The sequence below is a fragment of the Ahaetulla prasina genome, chromosome 7, assembly GCF_028640845.1.
Source record: "Ahaetulla prasina isolate Xishuangbanna chromosome 7, ASM2864084v1, whole genome shotgun sequence".
NCBI lineage: Eukaryota > Metazoa > Chordata > Lepidosauria > Squamata > Colubridae > Ahaetulla > Ahaetulla prasina.
The window spans coordinates 77,637,276-77,656,949 of record NC_080545.1 but is presented as its reverse complement, the minus strand read 5'-3'; the positions used below and the strand labels follow the sequence as shown (position 1 = coordinate 77,656,949).

Genomic DNA, 19,674 nt, shown 5'->3' with positions numbered 1-19,674 from the left:
CTGCAAAGGAAATTGCGTTATTGCATGTTTATTATGTGTATATCCTCAGATGACACAAGACAGAAAATACTACAAACTGGCATGTCCTTACATATGAGTAAATCCTGCTGAATTGCATGGGATGTCTTGTAAGTAAATATACAAAGAACTGTATTACATAATGATTTAGGAGACCACACACTGTCGAACGAGAATAAGCCTAGAGCAGACAAAAGAGCTGCTGCATTAATTTAATTGTGGTAATTTTATACCTGCCTTGTTTTTTTTTAAAAAGCTTAACATTCTATGTGATCATTTTGAATATATATTTGAAATTCTAAGTGGAAAAGGAGAAACAAACTTCAAATCAAATATCCTAAAAGCAAAATCTTGTTGCCAACCTTCTTTTTTAAATAATCTAGTTCAACTCTTTCTAAATTTATTTACTAATTAGAATAAAAATGTCAGCAGGTCTATGGCATCTTTTCCAGCTAATAAATTTTATTAAAAGGCATAAGCATGAACAACTGATTAAGTGAGCTGCAATTCATGAAAGCTTATGCCTTTAGTAAAATGTATGAGTTGTAAAAGATGCTATCAGACTCGGTAATTTTTGTTTTTTGTTTTGTTTTTGCTACCATAGAGTAACAGGCTGTGCTCTTACAATCAGATCTGCCTGTAGGATAGGATCCCATAATATGTGATCTCAAGATATGTGGATAGATATTGGTTGCAAGATAAGACTAGTATATAGTATTTGCATTCACATAGTTGCAAATAGTACATAAAGTTACAAATGTAAAACTTGAAATATTGAATTTCTGTAAACCATTCTATATTTTTTTCCTTTCATGAAAAATAAAGTTCTCCAGGTTTCTAAAAAGAGCCAACTATCAACAATTTCATTCTAGTGGCTCTAAGAAAACCATTGTTCAAACTTTGCAACAAAACATGTTTATCTATTTCCATTTCCTCCACACATTTGAGGCTTTTTCTGTTGTTATCAATATTTTATGCATTAAGGATGTAGGCTTACAGCTATCCATTTGTAATGCCTCAGTGCTCTAATCCCCTAAGTGACTTGACAAGCAGAAGTTCAACAGGCATTCTTTTGCTATCTACTGTATTTCCTTCCTGTCCTGTAGTTGTTGAAAATACATGGGGAAGTGCACTCTAAAAGATGACATGGCAAAACCAGGATTTAGCTTTTAAATACATGGATGTCATACCAGAGGTGGGTTTCAGCAGGTTCTGATCAGTTCTGGAGAACCGGTAGCAGAAATTTTGAGTTCATAGAACTGGTAGTAAAAATTCTAACTGGCCCCACCTTCGTCTATTCTCTGCCTCCTGAGTCCCAGCTGATCGGGAGGAAATGGGGATTTTGCTGTAACCTTCCCCTGGATTGGGGAGGGAAGAGCTATACCTGTGAAACTTCTCCCATTTTACCCCTTTAAGAAACATAAAAATGGGACGCGATGACTCAGTGTCTAAAATGCTGAGCTTGTCAATTGAAAGGTCGGCAGTTTGTGAACTTCTGTTACTTGTCCCAGCTTCTGACAACCTAGCAGTTCAAAAGTACGTAAAAAATGCAAGAAGAAAAATAGGGACCACCTTTGGTGAGAAGGTAACAGCGTTTTTTGCACCTTTGGCAGTTAGTCATGCCGGCCACATGACCACAGAGACATCTTCGGACAGCGCTGGCTCTTTGGCTTTGAAACGGAGATGAGCACTGCCCCCTAGAGTCGGGAACGACTAGCACATATGTGCAAGGGAAACCTTTACCTTTACCTTTAGAAACAGAACCTCCCACAACTCTATGGAAATGAACAAGCAATGAAGATATCCCCTCTAGTGTATGAGGCTTTTACTTATACAGATTAAAATACAAATAGATTTCAGTTAGTAGTTGGTAGGAACTGATAGCTATTTCCCAATAATGATCTATTCAGTCATTATTTTCCTTTTCTTCTTGGTAAAGATCTCAGGGATCTATAGCTTGCCTTTCCTCATTACCACAACTATAGCTCTTACGAGAGCCAGTTTGGTGTGGTAGTTAAAGCACTAGGCTAAGAAAGGGGAGACTATGTTCTAGTCCAGTCTTAGGCACAAAGTCATTCTAGGCGACCTTGGCCTAGTTATTCTCTCAGCCCTAGGAAGAAGGCAGCAATTGCAAATCACTTCCAAAAACCTTGCCAAGAAAACTGCAGGAACTTGGCAAGGGAATGTATGCATACAAAGAGATCCTATAGGGCATGTATCAGGTTAGAAAGAATATACCTTAAGTATTTTCAGAGGATAGTTCACACACACACTGAATCCAAGAACCTCCAGATACAAAAAAGAATTGTGCGTCGAACTGGAAAACTGCTGCTGGCCAGCGAGAACAATATAGGGCAAAAATGCATGTATTAAGTTCTGATAAGAGGTATCTAACAGAACTGCCTTCAGCAATTACTTCAGCAGACACAGAGGTGTAGTGATAATTGAAATGACTTTTGAAGGGTTTTTTGACACCACACCTCAGTTCAAATGTGTCAGAGGTTCGTTTGGGAGGACCAGCTAGTAATTGATGTAGAGTCAGTGAAACCGAAGCCCAATTTATTTCTATTTACTGTCTGGCATATGCGTGATTTAAATATGAATTACTTCCCAATAAACAGAAACCTAGACGCAGGGGTCGCCAATCTTGGCAACTTTAAGCCTGGTGGACTTCAACTCCCAGAATTCCCCAGCTAGGCTGGGAGTTGAAGTCCTCCAGGCTTAAAGTTACCAAGATTGGAGACCCCTGAGTCCTAGAACCAGTTTGGTTAAGAGGTTTAACCTCTTAACCAAACTGGTCAGGGGTCTCCAACCTTGATGCCTTGGAGTGATCTTGGGGCAATCCGTGTCTCTCCCTTTCAGCCATAGAAAAGAGGACATGGCAAACCACTTATGAAATCTTGCAGAGCAAATTGCGGGGACTCGAAGGCAGACCAGTCCAAACTGGAACCAGCCTAAAGTGGAACCAGCACTCAATCATCGCCCGAGTTAACTTTGCAGTGCAACTCAGCAGACTGCAAGTCTGAAAACAGCCCGATCCGTATTCACGTTTACTCAGAAGCCAAGAAGAAGAACCCATCGGTCGGTAGCGGCTCCTTTAGAATGAGCAGGCAAGAGCCTGCATCGTATGCCCCCACTCCCCCAACCAGTCGGTCGCGCCACCAAAAGCCACGAGCTCCCTTCCGGCCCGTTTTTTTTTAACCTCTTCCTTCGGGCTCCGGGGCAGGGCTATTTCAGAAGGTGCCTTGAGAATTCCAGGGGACTGCAATTCCCAGAGTGCACCACGAGGAAGGGAGACGAAACGGGGTGGAGGGGGGGCAGAGAAAGGGAGGGAAGGAGAAGCGGAGCGCGAGCTCGGAAGAGGCGGCGGTCATGTGACTTCCAGGAAGTTGCCTTGGAAATGCGGACAGGTGAGCGGTGTTTACGTGGAGGTTCCGCGGAAGGGAGGGGATGGCGGGGTGTAATTAAGGCGGTGGTGTGGGGAGCGCGGGGCGGCTTGGGATGAGGAGCGGCTGCCCCGTGACAGATGGGGCGATCGGAGAGCGAGTGGGCGGCTGTCTCGTAGCCTGCTGGGGACCGTGTTCACCGGCTTGGGTTTGCAGTATTGGCATGCCGGGTCCGCTCCCGTGCTGGCTGCCCTCCCGCTTACTTTCCAGGGGTGGCCTGATCCCTCCGTGATTCGGCAGCTGGTTCCTGCGGCTTGCGCTTTCCGCCGTTGTCTGTGACAGCGGTTGCCTTGAACAGCAACTTTCTGCCACGTAGCAGTTGAACTAGGGACATCTGCCCCGTTCGTTGCAAAACCTTTATCAAGGGCTCGCTGCATACCTTTCTTTCTTTCTGTTTTTTAATGAGCTTGTGTGGGTGTTCATGCGTGGTTTAAAACCTTGGGGATTTTTCTTTATATATGAATATGCACACACAACATATATAGAATAGAATAGAATAGAATAGAATAGATTTCTTTATTGGCCAAGTGTGATTGGACACACAAGGAATTTGTCTTGGTGCATATGCTCTCAGTGTACATAAAAGAAAAGATACCTTCATCAAGGTACAACATTTACAACACAATTGATGGTCAGTATATCAATATAAATCATAAGGATTGCCAGCAACAAGTTATAGTCATACAGTCATAAGTGGAAAGAGATTGGTGATGGGAACTATGAGACGATTAATAGTAGTGCAGATTCAGTAAATAGTCTGACAGTGTTGATGGAATTATTTGTTTAGCAGAGTGATGGCCTTTAGGATAAAACTGTTCTTGTGTCTAGTTGTTCTGGTGTGCAGTGCTCTATAGCGTCGTTTTGAGGGTAGGAGTTGAAACAGTTTATGTCCAGGATGTGAGGGATCTGCAAATATTTTCACGGCCCTCTTCTTGATTCGTGCAGTATACAGGTCCTCAATGGAAGGCAGGTTGGTAGCAATTATTTTTTCTGCACTTCTAATTATCCTCTGAAGTCTGTGTTTTTCTTGTTGGGTTGCAGAACCGAACCAGACAGTTATAGAGGTGCAAATGACAGACTCAATAATTCCTCTGTAGAACTGAATCAGCAGCTCCTTGGGTAGTTTGAGCTTACTGAGTTGGCGCAGAAAGAACATTCTTTGTTGTCCTTTTTTAATGATGTTTTCGATGTTAGCTGTCCATTTTAGATCTTGCGATATGATAGAACCTAGAAATTTGAAGGTTTCTACTGTTGATACTGTGTTGTCAAGTATTGTGAGAGGTGGAAGTATGGAAGGGTTTCTCCTAAAGTCTACCACCATTTCTACGGTTTTGAGTGTGTTCAGTTCCAGATTGTTTTGGTTGCACCACAAGGCTAGTCGTTCGACCTCTCGTCTATATGCGGATTCGTCATTGTCTCGAAGTGTACATAAGGAGAATAAAATACATTCACCAAGAATAAAAAGATACAACACTGAGTGATACTCAAGGTTACTAATAAGCTATCAAATTTCCTGATTGCTTAATTGTAGCCTATGACTATCATTAAGTATATAAATAAATAAATAAATAAAAAATAAGGGGCATGCATAAGTGCACAAAAGTGCCTACTGTTCTTGTCCTGTTGTTTTCCTTCATTATATGTGCTTGTATATAATGTTGTGAGAAATAAATAAATAAATAAATAAAAAAGTGTTGTAAGTGTTGTACCTTGATGAAGGTATCTTTTCTTTTATGTACACTGAGAGCATATGCATCAAGACAAATTCCTTGTGTGTCCAATCACACTTGGCCAATAAAAATTCTATTCTATTCTATTCTATTCTAAGCTATCAAATCGTAAATAAAAACAATATAAATTGAAAGATACAAGCAACATGGTTATAGTAATAAGTGGGAAGAGATAGATGTTAGTAAGGAAGAGAAGAATAATAGTAATACATTCTTAGTAAATTATTTGACAGCGTTATTAAGCAGAGTGATGGCATTGGGGGGAAAAACCTGTCCTTGTTTCTAGTTGTTCTAGTGTGCAGTGTGCCTTATAGCATCGTTTTGAGGATAGAAGTTGAAACGATTTATGCAGTTCAGTGGATGTGTGGATGTGCGTGTGTGGTTTAAAAACCTTGGGGATTTTTCTTTTTCTATATATGAATATGCACACACATATATGTACATGTGTGGTTTAAAACCTGGGGGATTTTCTTTTTACAGTCATACATACACTCAGGCATAAATATAAGATCTCTCCCCAAACTGACTTAACACAGTCCAAGAATGCCTTCTCCAAATGATCTGCATCGGATTAATTTAAAATTGTAGCCAGGAATTTATTATTTATTTTACCTTTCCTGTGGATGAAATTAATCCTAATTTCATCACTTGCTGATGATCTAGGATGGACTTGTTTCTTCCCCCCTATGATTTTAGAGCTCATTCATTTATGTTTTATCAACATCTGGGTTAACAGTGCTTGAGGCTAAATCAAAACTGCCCCCACAGCAAGCCATAAAATTGTAAATCCATATGAAGCCAAAATTTCAAATGTTTGTTTGGAAGAATCTCAAGATTAGCTTTATTCTAATCCTAAAGTGGAGGTAATGTGAAAATATGATATTGAAAACAGTGGAATGATTACTAATGGCGTTCATAAAATAAATCCATTTAGAAATCATACACTTCTCAAACTGGAAAATACCTTTCTGTCCTATTTTTGAAATTCCTTTGGGAATGTGGTTGTGGCTGAGAAGTCTTTGTACCTGCAATACATTGATGTGTTTAAGAGAATCTGATAATTTTCTCTCTCTTTTTTTGTTTTGTCCTTGGACTATGGAATTATACTCTGCAGTAGAGTGTGCTGATCAATTTGACAGGAATGTTGTACATAGTACCTTTACAGAGAATTATTGTGGGCTTTATACGGTGCAAAAATATAGTTCTCTCAATAACTGGACACTAAAATATCTCTATAATCAGTGGTTTTTTTGTTCCTTAGTTGCATGATACTTAATCAGAAAATGTCAGAACTGACCATATAATTGAAGCCGCCTGATGAAAATTTTTATTGTCCATGATTAAATTAGTTCTAATGGTAGAGCGGGCAGTACAGAATATAGAAATTTTCAATTGAATATTAATTATTTTCTTTCTCACTAACAAGACATGCCCTTATACATTTTTTGGCAAAGATTTGAAAATGATTTGCTACTCCTGTGTTGTTGGTTTTAAAGAAACTTTCCAGTCTAACTTTTGCAGCCTTGGGATTTTGTGATAGTCTTCAACCTGAATACTAATAAGGTCAAGTACCAATCATTTACTTACCATTTTGAGGTTCTCTAAAACAGGGGTCTCCAATCTTGGCAACTTTAAGACATGTGGACTTCAACTCCCAGAGTTCTGGGAGAATTCTCAGAATTCTGGGAATTGAAGTCCACAAGTCTTAAAGTTGCCAAGGTTGGAGATCCCTGCTCTAAGGTTTTCTTTTTTTTGCCCCTCCCTCCCTTGTCTCCAATCTCATGGTTGTTGTCGAGGAAATATTTGGATCAGGGAGCATTATATATGCTAGTCTGAGATATTGGAGGAAAGGTTAAGATCCAATAATAATTTAACGTATGCAAAGCCCCCAACATACATAATGTCAGGCTATCTTTACAAGCATAAGGTACAATGTGGCTTTCTATTTTTTTTAAAGATGGGTTGGGACATGCTGAAGGAATACTGATTTGTTATGATACCAGATAAATTCCTTGGATTACATACTTCCTTGATTACATCTCATTACAGAATTCTCTGTAGAATTCTGAAGAAAAAAGAAGATGGCAAAAGTAACACAGATAGTCCTTATTTAGCAATTGCCTTGCTTGGTGACTTTCTTTGCTGTTAAAACAGTGATGAAAAAGTTAAAAGTAATATAAAAGTAACTTTATGACCAATCTTCGCATACATAAACTTTGCAGGTCTGTAAAGCAAAGGAAAGCTGAAATAAGATCATAAACACAGTGACTGTTGCACTTAACAATTGAGTTGAGGGTCCCAATTGTTGATAAAGGAAAATTACATGTATGCCAGTGAGAATTTAAAACTTCCACGTTTTCAGGGAATAGAGTTTGGATCATTGTCTAATGCCGAATTACAGTTATAGAAAAAATAGCCACCAGAGAAGCTTACTTAACTTCTTGGTTCATTATGCATATGCGAATGTGTACCCTTGGAAGAAGAGTTGCTACTGATGATTTCTATCATGTGACAACAGTTCTGCTCCCCTGGTTGAGACGTCCAAACACTTCCTATTCATAAACAACTGGAGTTTACAAATTAAAGTATGCCTATAAGAGGACCCTGTTTACCTGTAGACTGCTACTTACCTTTTATCTTATCTTTCTACTTAGCAGTTAATTTTCTTTGCCCCTTCTCCCTCCTGGTTCCTAAGAGAATTAGCCAGCTAAAGGATAGATAAGATAAATACTGATAAACCATAGGAAGAATAGTAGTCAGCATATTGCCATTCCTTAGGTGTTTATCTACTCTTACCTCCAGAGTATCCAGCAAGTCCTAGCAGACCCTTCAGAGTTCTCCAATAGTGAATTCCTGTCTTAGAAATGATCGGGTTTCATGCAATTACTGAAACCTGTAACAAGATACACACATACTGTAACCTGGAAAACATAGCAGTATGCTCTAATTGATGTGCTATGCTTGAAGAAGTGAACAACATCTAGCAGCTAAGTGCTTCTTTTATTCTCTGTAAATCAGGGGTCTCCAAACTTGGCAACTTTAAGACTTGAGGACTTCAACACCCAAAGTTCCTCAGCCAGCAAAGCTGGCTGAGGAATTCTGGGAGTTGAAGTCCACAAGTCTTAAAGTTGCCAAGGTTGGAGACCCCTGCTGTAGATGACCAACTGAGTGAATATTGTAAAGTTGAGAGGGAGGCTCAACTTTTTATATCATGGACCATAATCGTAGTTATGATGCAAAACTGGCATTTGTACATAAGAGGAGAGGTCATAGCTTCCTTCTAAAACACAAACTTCACATGTAGAAAGTTCCAAGTTCAATCACTGCATGTTCAGGAAAGGCTTTTGGCAGAGAGGCAGTCAGGATAAAACTAAGCAAAAAGATCTGAACAATTATAATCTATAAGCAAGGTGTATGTGATCTTCTAGAGCAGAGGTGTCAGACTCGCAATGACACATTGTCACCATGTGATGTATCGCAACTTTTTCCCCCTTTGCTAAACTGGGCATGGGCGTGGCCCACACATGAGGTATCCAGCTGCGAGTTTGACACCCCTGTCCTAGAGACAACAGAGCTGAGAATATGGGACTCTTTTCAGTTTGAGGAGATAAGTGTCCTGCATGTTGTCCCTTAGCAGTGTGTAATTCCCCCGCCCCCCCCCCCACACACACTCAAAAAACTAAAAGAAAACAAGCTAACTTTGTTCAAGAACTTTTAAGTCGCTGTAAGAATTTTGCATTTTTAGTCCCACCAGAAAGATAAGAGGTAAGCAAGTATAACATTTTATAGGGGATTGTGTATGTTTGATCATAAGTATTTGCTGCAAAATCATGTCAATATTTTTTAAGAACTTCAGTCCAAGTTCATAAATTCAGTCTACTAGCAGTAGTAAAACAAACCAGGGGTGAAATCCAGTAGGTTCTGACAGATTCTGGAGAACTGATAGCGGAAATTTTGAGTAGTTTGGAGAACTGGCAAGTACCACCTCTCGCTGGCCCCAGAGTGGGATGGTAATGGAGATTTTGCAATATCCTTCCCCCAGGAGTGAGGAGGAAATGGAGATTTTGCAGTATCCTTCCCCTGGAGTGGGGTGGGAATCAGGGTGGGTTCTACTTACCTTTACTACCGGTTCGCATCGTGCCTGCACATGTGTGGTTGCTCCACTTGTGCATGTGCGCACTCTTCTGCGCATGCACAGAAGAGTTTTGATGACATTTGGGTCAGTAGGCGGAGTCTCCCACTGGTTTTACTACTGGTCCGAACCGGGGGCAACCCACCACTGGTGGGAATGGAGATTTTGCAGTATCCTTCCCCTGCAACGCCCACCAAGCCACGCCCACAGAACTGGTAGTAAAAAAATTTGGATTTCACCACTGAAACAAACCCAAACCATATGAGTTAATGTACCAATTCCCCAAATGTGTCTCCAGTAATAGAGACATCTAACCATTCCTTATTAAACTTCCTTCTGATTTGTCAGGAAATGTGAAACATTATTTCCCTGATATTTCAAATGAACTATGATATTACCAGTATATGTGCACATAGATGTGATTGAATACATTTGCTTAAAAGTAGGACTTAAAATGTTTATGCTTTGCTGTTGCTGCCTCTGTTTCAATATTCCTTGATCTTATTTTGCTTTTTTTTTTTTTAATAGGTGAAGAGAAATGACATAATTTACATTCCAGCCTTCGGGGGGCAAAGAAAGCTGGGGGGAGAAGTTGGGGAAACCTGAAAAGGAGCGATGCCTATTACTCAGAGGAGGCAGTCTACTAACAAAAGCCTTGTGTCACAATTCACACATCATCATGTTGCTGTGTTCCTCCTCACTTTCTTCAGGTATGTGGTTATAGCTGAACCGGCATGGGATTCATCTGAATTTTTAAGCAACCTGGATGAAAATAGAGCACTGAAAGGTTCTTTTTATATGGTAGAATCAATATGTTGATGCAGAACAAATGTTACATGCAAGCTTCTCATCAGCTATGGTTGTATCTCACCCATTTTTTAATTCATGAAAGATAAGTCTACCAGTTATAACTATCCATTCTGGTTGCTGAGGAAAACAGGGTGCTGGATTTAGATAGGTATTTGAACTGATCCCTCAGACTCTTTGTGAGTGTCCATCATACTGTAGTATCCATTAGTTCCAACAGCATAGCTAATGTCAATAATAGTTTCTTATTAAAATATTTCTGGCATGGGCTATATTAATAAGGTAGGCAATGCCATTCGGCAGAGACCATAAAGAAGAAAATTCACAGTGCGCTATGATTAGAATACTTCATTGACCAATTGTGATTGGACACCCAAGGAATTTGTCTCTAGTGCATAAGATCTCTGAATACATCCAAACAACAAAGTAATATAATAAGATACCAATAGGAGAAGATAGTAGAAAATGAGAAAGATAATAGTGCTATAGCCCTAGTATATGGGTAAATATTTTTAGACATAAGAAAGTGTTGTGGTAATTAGATTATTCACAATGCGCTATGATAGCATAAATTAAAATACAATTTGGAACACAATTGTAGTGTCTCCCCCCCCCCCCCCCGCTGGATCTGTTTGATTCACTGACGTCCTGCAACTAGATTTTAATTCTTCCTTACTCATAACCAACGTTCTCCTTGCTAGATGCAAGAATTAAAATTAAGCATACATTACCTCAAATCTACAAGGAGCCTGACTCCTTGTATATTTGAGATAATAATATATGTTTAATTTTTCTTCCTTTTTTTGTAATTCTTCTTTTTAAAATTCCTAGCTACTCTCTTCTCCATGCCTCCCGAAAGACCTTTAGCAACGTCAAGGTCAGCATCTCCAGCCAATGGACCCCCTCTTGCTTTAATGATTCTGCCTTCATTCTTCAACCATATGAGGTAAGGGTGTTTACGTGGACTGATTTTTCAAAGCCCTGCACAAGTTAACATCTCCCCAGAGGGTTGGCCTACAGAACAAGCAAGCCAACAAGAGTTTGGTGAGGGAAATCAAGGAAGGAAGACTTTTTAAATTGTTTCTTCTTCATCAGAATAACATGGAGGTCAAAGGAACTGGCCTTAGGACTTACAAGGATATTTGGAGATGGCAAGAATTGTCTTTGCTATATGTGCAGGCTATCTTGGACACAAAGAGGCAGAGGCTAAACCTCTATTTAGGAAAGAAGAGGAATCTTAAATTAGGCATCAAGAGGTGACATAATAGAGACATGTAATATGATATGAAATCCTAATGTTATGAAGAAGAACTCTTATACTTACACTCTGGAGCTTCAGAACAGATTCCAGAGTTTTGCTGTTGAGATGTTTGTAGATCCCTAAAGAGCAACTGCCACATGTCTCAAGGACCGAGGAGGATTCTGTAGGCTTTGCAAAGGGAAGGATTTGCCTGCCTCGGCTTTGAAGAAATACAATGAGGAGTGATGATAATTAGGTCATAGTTCACTGAGGACTCAATTAACAAATGTCTCATTTGGCAACAGAAATTTTGGGCTCAACTGTGATTGTAAGTTGAGGACTACCTGTGCTGCATAAATTAAATAAAGCCTAGTATGTAGCTTATTTACAGTCACCATTGTTGTTTATGTATTTATTAAATTTCTATACTGCCCATTCCTCCTAAATGACTCTGTGAGGTTTACAACATTAAAAAAACATATAAATACATGAAGAATAGCTTAAAACAGTTAAAACTTATAATTGAAAATAGATCAAATTAAAATTCAAAGACTAGGAGGTTATTCTCATATTTTTCCTGGTTTTCACAATACATTCCACTTTTATGTCTAGTATTTTGTACTGTTTTAAAAGGGGATTTTTTTTTGTTAAAAACTCCTTGCATATAGGACCATATAATTGCCCACCTATCCTTGTGCTTGCAGGATTTTAGAGGGTTTCAGTGAATTTTGTCATCTTGAGCTTCTGGCCAAAAAAATCCAAATTATCCCCTATAATTTTCTAAAATTTAGTGAAGGCAAGACACTGTGATAAATTCTTCAGTTGGAAAGGCTAGAAGTGCCACAACATTCAGTTAGAATTGTGGTAGCCTACTGTATTTTTTAATCGATGTGAAGTTGTGGGCAGTGGTGGGTTTCAATTTTTTTTACTACCAGTTCTGTGGGCATGGCTTGGTGGGCGTGGCAGGGGAAGGTTACTGCAAAAACCCCATTTCCTCCCGATCAGCTGGGATTTGGGAGGCAGAGAATAGATGGGGGCAGGGCCAGTCAGAAATTTTACTACGGGTTCTCTGAACTAATCAAAATTTCCACTACCGGTTCTCCAGAACTGGTCAGAACCTGCTAAAACCCACCTCTGGTTGTGGGGCATAGAAGAAAGGTCTGCAGGAAAGCAAAGACATCCCTTTCCAGAGCCATGATGTAGAAAGAAAAGAGGATGGCTTTGATGGAGAGAGAGGAAGATTTATTAATATAATAACAAAGAGGGAAACGTTGCTTAAGCCCAAACAATGAAGGAGGAATGCAAAAAAAGCAGACAGACCACTCTTTAATTTATATTAGAAAGAGGTAAAGCAATGTTTTTTAACCTTGGCCATTTGAAGATGGGTGCGCTTCAACCCCCAGGATTCCCCAGCCAGTATTCTGGGAGTTGAAGTCCTCTTCCCCCCATCTTCATGTGGCCAATATTGAGAAACATTGAGGTAAAGCATAAGTCGGCTTATACGATTCTGCTATCTTAATATGGAGTTCATATCTTGGTCTGATCTACATTCTAGACACATGGTACCTGCAAATTTCTAGATATTACATTGGCTCGAGGGAACAGAAATCAAAAGCAAGAGAACGAATCTGTGTTGTTTTTTTTAATCTGGGGCTTCTAGGAATTGTAGTGCAGCAGGATCTGGAAAGTAATTAATTTTCTTTCTCACAACTCTAATGTGAAGAACTGGCTTTCAAAATCCAGTCTTGTTAGACCAGTATCATGCCCATATATATATAGAGAGAGACAGGTCTTCAGAAGTAACCTTGTCTCCATTAAATATTTACTGAGGATTGATGCTGGATAGGTTAAGTATAGCTAAGCTTCGGCAAACCAGGGGAAAGGGAATTGTGATGTCTTCTTTTTCTAGTGATGTGCTTTCTAGGAGTGTTCTTTACTCTGTAAACACTGGCGTTTTCCATTAACAAGAAGTAGCAGGGCAAACTGCTATTTCCCCTGATTAAGAGGTAGAATTAAAGGAAGCATCTATGATACTGCACTGTAAATTAAATATTCCAGTTTTAGTGTTTTTGGGCTTCCTTCTTTTCACTTTGCAACAAAGCTTGACTCATTCATGAGAAATGGTTTAATTCTGGTGAAGTTCTGTCTAGCAAATTAGTTAATGAAGATCTTTAATTGGATACAACTGAGATACTTTCTACAGAAACCCAGACAGACATAGTTCTTAACTTCTCTGTCTCAGAAACTGGAAATCTTTCTTTTTTGTAGAAGTGAAACTGGAGAGGGATCTTTTAAAATTCTGTTTTACCAGAAATTACTATGAATATGATCAGTCAGGATTTCTGTGTTTCTGTGTTTTCTTAAATAGCTTGAGTGGGGTGATAAATTTAACACTTTATCTCCTAGTCTTTAGTGCAGTGATTTGGGTTACATGGCTTCAGAAATAACCATGGCTGGAATCTAAGGACTAAAGACATTAAGTGGGGTGTTGTTTAATATTTATGGGGCTATGTTGTATTATCTACATATTTGCCACCTCATTTTATAGTAATCTGACTTTTCTTCGTAGCTTTGGAACAGCAGTCATCTATTTCCTAATGCTGAAGAAGCAACATTATTTCTTGGAACATTGGATACCATCTTCCTGTTTTCTTATGCTGTGGTGAGCAAATTCTTCTTCTTTGAACAGTTCTTGAATTTTGAAGAAAGAGGAAGATTAAATCCATTAGATTCAACATAGCACATAATTTTATAGGATAACTTGATGTAATTAGCATTGATCTATGCAGCTCAGTATCATTTACCAAGCTCTCCAGGTGTTTTTCCACCGCAGCCTCCATCACCCTTCACTATTAGACACACTGGAGTTCAGCTTAGAAGATTTTGCATTGCTAGAATTGATGGGAGTTGGATTACAGGTTGCCTATAATTACAGGAGTCTCTTAAGTCTTTTTTAGCTTTACAAAGAAATAATTGAAAATGGGATCTTTTGCATGCATTCACCACTGAGCAAAGATTCCATGCCTACTTTATTGGGAAGCTATAGTTGTCACAAATGAAGGCAAATATACGTGTCCCAGGATAATGTTGCAGGGACCAATCTGGGTCAGTCACTGGGACCAGAGGTTTAATCTTCTGAACTTTTGGACTCGTGCTGAAGCCCATCCTCAGGGAACTTCTCTCTCGCATATTCTGGTAAGAGAGAAATTCCCTGAGAATGGGCTCCAGCACAAGTCCAAAAGCTGATAGGGCTAAACCTCTAGTCCCGGTGACCAACCCAATTGGATCCTTCTATATTTATTGTCTCTTATTAGCTCATGGTGTTAAACACCAGGTTGTTTCATCATAGTTTGCTCAGTAAATTGCAACGGATTAGCTTTGTGTAACACACTAAGCTACAAAACATGGCTCGTGCAGTTTTTAGGTTTCCATCACACAATATGCCAGAGCCAAAGAAACCATTGTATAGCATAATACCATATGTGAATCCAGCCAAAATCTAGTTAATATTGCACAGTTTTTGAGTATAAAAAAATGGTGCAGTACTGATTGCTTACGCTGTGCCAAAACAAAACAGGCATGAAAAGAAAACAGCAATCTCCAGGCTGCCTGCATATTCTAGATGAGTTTATTTATTTGCTAGTTTATATCCCATTTTTTATTCAGGAACTCTAGGAAGCATACCCAGTGCTCTCTGTCCTCCTATAGTTCCCACAATAACAATCCCAGCGAGTTTTCACAACTGAAAATGAATTTGAAGTTAAGTCTCACTTGTTCAATCCAACAGCCAAACCAGTGGTCGGTTGCTACTGGTTTGCACCAGATCAGGCGAACCGGTAGCAGCAGTAGCGGGAGGCTCCGCCCACCCTCCCAGATGCTTCTGTGCATGCGCAGAAACGCCCCACACGTGAACCAGTAGCAACAGGATTTGGAACCCACCCTGAACCAAACCATACACCAAACTGGTTACAATTCCATCATTTGTTGCTAGGAGGACAGACAGACCCCTACACTGTATAGGTATCTGTTTTGAAAAATCTATGGTAATGCTCTCATTTTCTTGTATAAAAATCTTGATGAATCTTTCAAGTGGGCAGAATCATATACTAAAGCATACTTGTCTCATCCCCCCCCCCCAAATACTTTACAGTAATGAGGTATTTTCCATTGTTTGTGCTGGTGATCATGTTCTCAGAACACATGAAATGTGAAAAGTTGTTCTTTGAGCATAGCATCCTTCTCTCAGAGATGACAGGATCTGTGTCATTCCAATAGCAATAGCACTTACTCATATACCACTTCATAGTGCTTTACACTTCTCTTTAAGCAGTTTACAGAGTCAGCATATTTCCCTCAACAATCTGGGTTCTCGTTTTACCCACCTCAGAAGGATGGAAGGCTAAGTCAACCTTGAGCTGGTGAGAATTGAACTGCCAAACTGCAGGCAGCCAGCAGTCCAGCAGAAATAGCTTACAGTACTGCACTCTAACACTGGCTCAATGGTAGACAATGTATTGCATAGTTTAGTTATCAATTTTACAGGGCTTGAAATCAGCCTCATCTGAATTGTATGACTTTATGACAAATATGACCTTAAAAAAGAATAATAGTTCTTTTTTAGAGGACCCAGATTGTTGGGGGCAATAAGTTGACTTTGTATATAATATACAAATGGATGAAGACTATTGCTTGACATAGTGTAAGCCGCCCTGAGTCTTCGGAGAAGGGCGGGATATAAATGCAAATTAAAAAATAAATAAATAAAAATAAAAATTGACTCTCACAACTTTCTTCAGCTGATTCTTACTGAATAACAATTTTTAAAACTTTATTTTAGGGCCTGTTTGTTAGCGGTATTGTTGGGGATCGCTTGAACATGCGCTGGGTTCTGGCATTTGGGATGTGCTCCTCTGCCTTAGTGGTAAGTTGGAAAATCAAAGTTGGGAAAATATACTATTCTGGGTAGTATTTGACTTTGAATATCTGTAACGTTTCCTCAGAAATCACTTCTAAGTAAATGAAGATATTGCGTTCAAGAAATTCAGTAGGATCTTCAGCGTTATTAAAGAATGCATGGACTGAACATTTTGATGTATCTGTCCTGGGGATTGCACTTTATAGCCAAATGATTCATTATTCCTCTTCCTAGCTAGTTCCTGCAAGTGCAGGGTCTGCTTTTCGGATCATTGAATGCCACTTTGCATGGTCAGCTGCATCTTCAGGGTGCAGGCCCGCAGCTTGCATGTCTTTGTTGATGGTGTCTTGCCATCTCTGTTTTGGATATCTGCGAGGTCGCCGGCCATTGACTTCTAGTTGGTAGGCAGTCTTGGCAATGGAGGAAGGTGCTGCTCTCAGGACATTTCCATACCAGTGGAACCGCCTTCTCTCATCTTCTCTATAATTGGTGCCACACCAAAATGTTGTTGAATGGTGTCATTTGTGATGTGGTCAAGAAGGGAGATGCTCGATAGCCAACAGAGCATTCGCATTTCCATGGCATGGAGATAGATTTCAGTCCCTGTTGTTGCTGCCCAGCATTCAGTGCCATACAGTACAACAGGGTGGATCAGAGGTGGGATTCACTTACCTTCCCTACCAGTTTGTAAATGTGAGCATGTGTACCTTCTGCGCATGCACAGTGGTCGCGCATTACATCCAGTTGGGTGGGCAGAGCCTCCCGCAGTCGCTGCTACTGGTTTGCACAACCTGGACAGAACCGGCTGAATCCCACCACTGGGGTGGATGGTTGTCTTGTAAATCTTAGATTTAAGATGGGTTGGCATTCATCTGTCACATAGCACACCAATGAGTTCTCCTCTACACATCCAGGCTGCATTCACCCTTGCTCGCCATTGATGTCGCCATTGCCTTGGTGGCATATACAGCCAAATGATATGGAGGCATATAGCCAAATGATTCATTCATTTGATAGAATATTCTTTAGATTTCAGCTTGTTAAAATATTTTTGAGAGCAGAACAAGAAATGGACTGAAACCCATTTGTTGCTGAAACCATTTTATTGCAAGTTATAGTTGTTATTGTGTAGGGTGATTTTTATTTTTTAAAAATTAATAATGTTTTAAGTTATGTACACTGAAGCTTGTGCTTGGAAAAATGCAGTTTTCTGTTTGTTAACAGACATAGAAAAAAAATTACTAAAAGAAGTTTTCTTCCCTTAGTAATTAACGGTGTTGTTTTAAATGTTTAAATTATTTGCGAGTACCATGTGAGTGAAATTCCTTCTTTCTTTTAAGCCAGGCCTTATTTAAATTATGGATGATTTTCCTTTCTGCCTTACATTCTCAGAAAGCATTTGGCGTCTATCCCCAGAATTGTGAATAACTATTTCCTGTGATGAACTAAAATCATTTCAAGGTGTGCAGGTAGATCTTAACTTGTAGCCTATAAATAATATAGAGCATGGCTAGAGAGCATTGTGGATTTATTTGCCAGACTAATTTGGGATTGACACTTCATTTTCTTCTTGTTTCTTTTTAGGTGTTTGTGTTTGGCACTGTCACCGAATGGCTGCATTTCTACAACAAGTGGTTCTACTGCTGCCTGTGGATTGTGAATGGCTTGCTGCAGTCTACGGGCTGGCCCTGTGTGGTAGCTGTTATGGGAAACTGGTTTGGCAAAGCTGGGTATGTGAAAGTTGGTTCTTCCCCTTGTACATGTTTTCTTCTTCTCCACTGTGTGGTTATTGTGCAAGGCTCCTCTTCCTGTTAAACATGTGTTGCCTGTGTGTCCACATTGTTTTGTTTACTGAACTCACTCGCCCCGGCCATGTGATCATAGTTGGTCGGGCTGCATTCCTGCCAAGGTGAAAATGTGAAATTGTACTTTATCCTATTTATAAGGACAAAGGCTGGTTGTCCTTTTAGAAAAGAATCAGTAGATTGAACAAGGTTTTGACTGCTAGTGTTCAATTATTTAAGGTTTATTAATGCCTCAATTCTCATGGACTCTAGGTTTATAGATATTAAGGTAGCAGCAACAAATAACGTACTATTAAGAACATAAAGGATTATAACAGAAGTCTGTCTTAATAAATATGCAAGGAAACATCTCAATGAATATGTGTGAGGACCATCCTTATTATCCAGGGACAAGCTATTCCTAAGGAGGCGAGTTGCCACTGAGAAGGGTAACTGTTGAGCCCATTCTCCTCCACTTCTCTTAGATAAGGCCCTTCTGGCCACCAAAGTTGAATGGAAGTAATCTACTGTATATGAGAAAGGCAGTATCTTCGATGCTCAGGCTCTGAACCATTTCGGATTTTAAAAGTATCAGGCAGCATCTTGAATTGCATTCAGAAACACTCAAGCCCTTCTCGCAGGAGCGGTACAACTTGACAGTACCAAAGCTGGCCATTGACTGCTATTCTAGATCAGCTGAAGTTTCTGGATGGTCCGGATGGGTGAATCTGACTGGAAGATAACAAGAGCATGAGCAACCCCCCCCCTCCCCCGTAAATCCTGCTGTTCCAGAATGTTTAGAAGTAGCTGCCTGAAGAGCAATTAAATGCAGGGTGCTATCTATGACTTCAAAGCCACTGGGTCTTATATCGCTTCTTATTTTCTTAAATCGCTTTTTTAAAATTATTATTTGCATTTATATCCCGCCCTTCTCCGAAGACTCAGGGCGGCTTACACTGTGTTAAGCAATAGTCTTCATCCATTTGTATATTTATATACAAAGTCAACTTATTGCCCCCAACAGTCTGGGCCCTCATTTTACCTACCTTATAAAGAATGGAAGGCTGAGTCAACCTTGGGCCTGATGGGACTTGAACTTGCAGTAATTGCAAGCAGCTGTGTTAATAACAGACTGTCTAAGTCTGTAGAGCCACCAGAGGCTTCCTTCCAGGATCATGAGATCGGAAAAACATATCTGTATATTCTTGTTATGCATAGACTATGTCTGTACATTAAAGATCTAGCTACAGGCTGCGCATCATTCTCAGGTTATCCCATCTCTTAAATTTTTGGGTAGAACTTTTTTTTTTCCCCATACAGCATACGCTATTTTACACATTAACTTTTTACATCAAATAAATGGACTTCAGTTATTCAAGTAGTTTTTTTAATTCAAATGATGGCTTCTCATTCTTCTCCAATTCTTAAATCTATTATTTTCAGTTGTCTCTTTCTGGGTCTGAAAAGCGTGTATGCTCAAACAAATAAGACACGTAGGCATGATAACACACTTGCTGTACTATGCTGCCCAGAGTACTTTGAAGGGCTTGGTATCAGAAGCTTTCCATTAGAAAGTTCTTCACTTTTTATGGTGTAACTTTT

At 39.6% G+C, this 19,674-nt stretch overlaps 1 protein-coding gene across 2 annotated transcripts in view; it reads left to right on the top strand.

Moving 5' to 3' along the window:
- Window positions 1-3,341: 3,341 nt before the first annotated feature.
- The window catches only part of SLC37A3 (solute carrier family 37 member 3), a 41,464-nt gene continuing 25,131 nt past the window's right edge, over window positions 3,342-19,674 (top strand). Inside the window, exons 1-6 of one of the 2 annotated variants that reach the window (XM_058191250.1) lie at window positions 3,342-3,428; window positions 9,855-10,036; window positions 10,965-11,079; window positions 13,943-14,035; window positions 16,211-16,294; window positions 17,873-18,018. In XM_058191250.1, the coding sequence (XP_058047233.1) occupies window positions 9,942-10,036; window positions 10,965-11,079; window positions 13,943-14,035; window positions 16,211-16,294; window positions 17,873-18,018 (533 nt within the window). In that variant the 5' untranslated portion in view covers window positions 3,342-3,428; window positions 9,855-9,941. Of the gene's footprint in view, window positions 3,429-8,292; window positions 8,960-9,854; window positions 10,037-10,964; window positions 11,080-13,942; window positions 14,036-16,210; window positions 16,295-17,872; window positions 18,019-19,674 lie in introns of those variants that run through there. The other variant, XM_058191251.1, reaches the window with a different exon arrangement.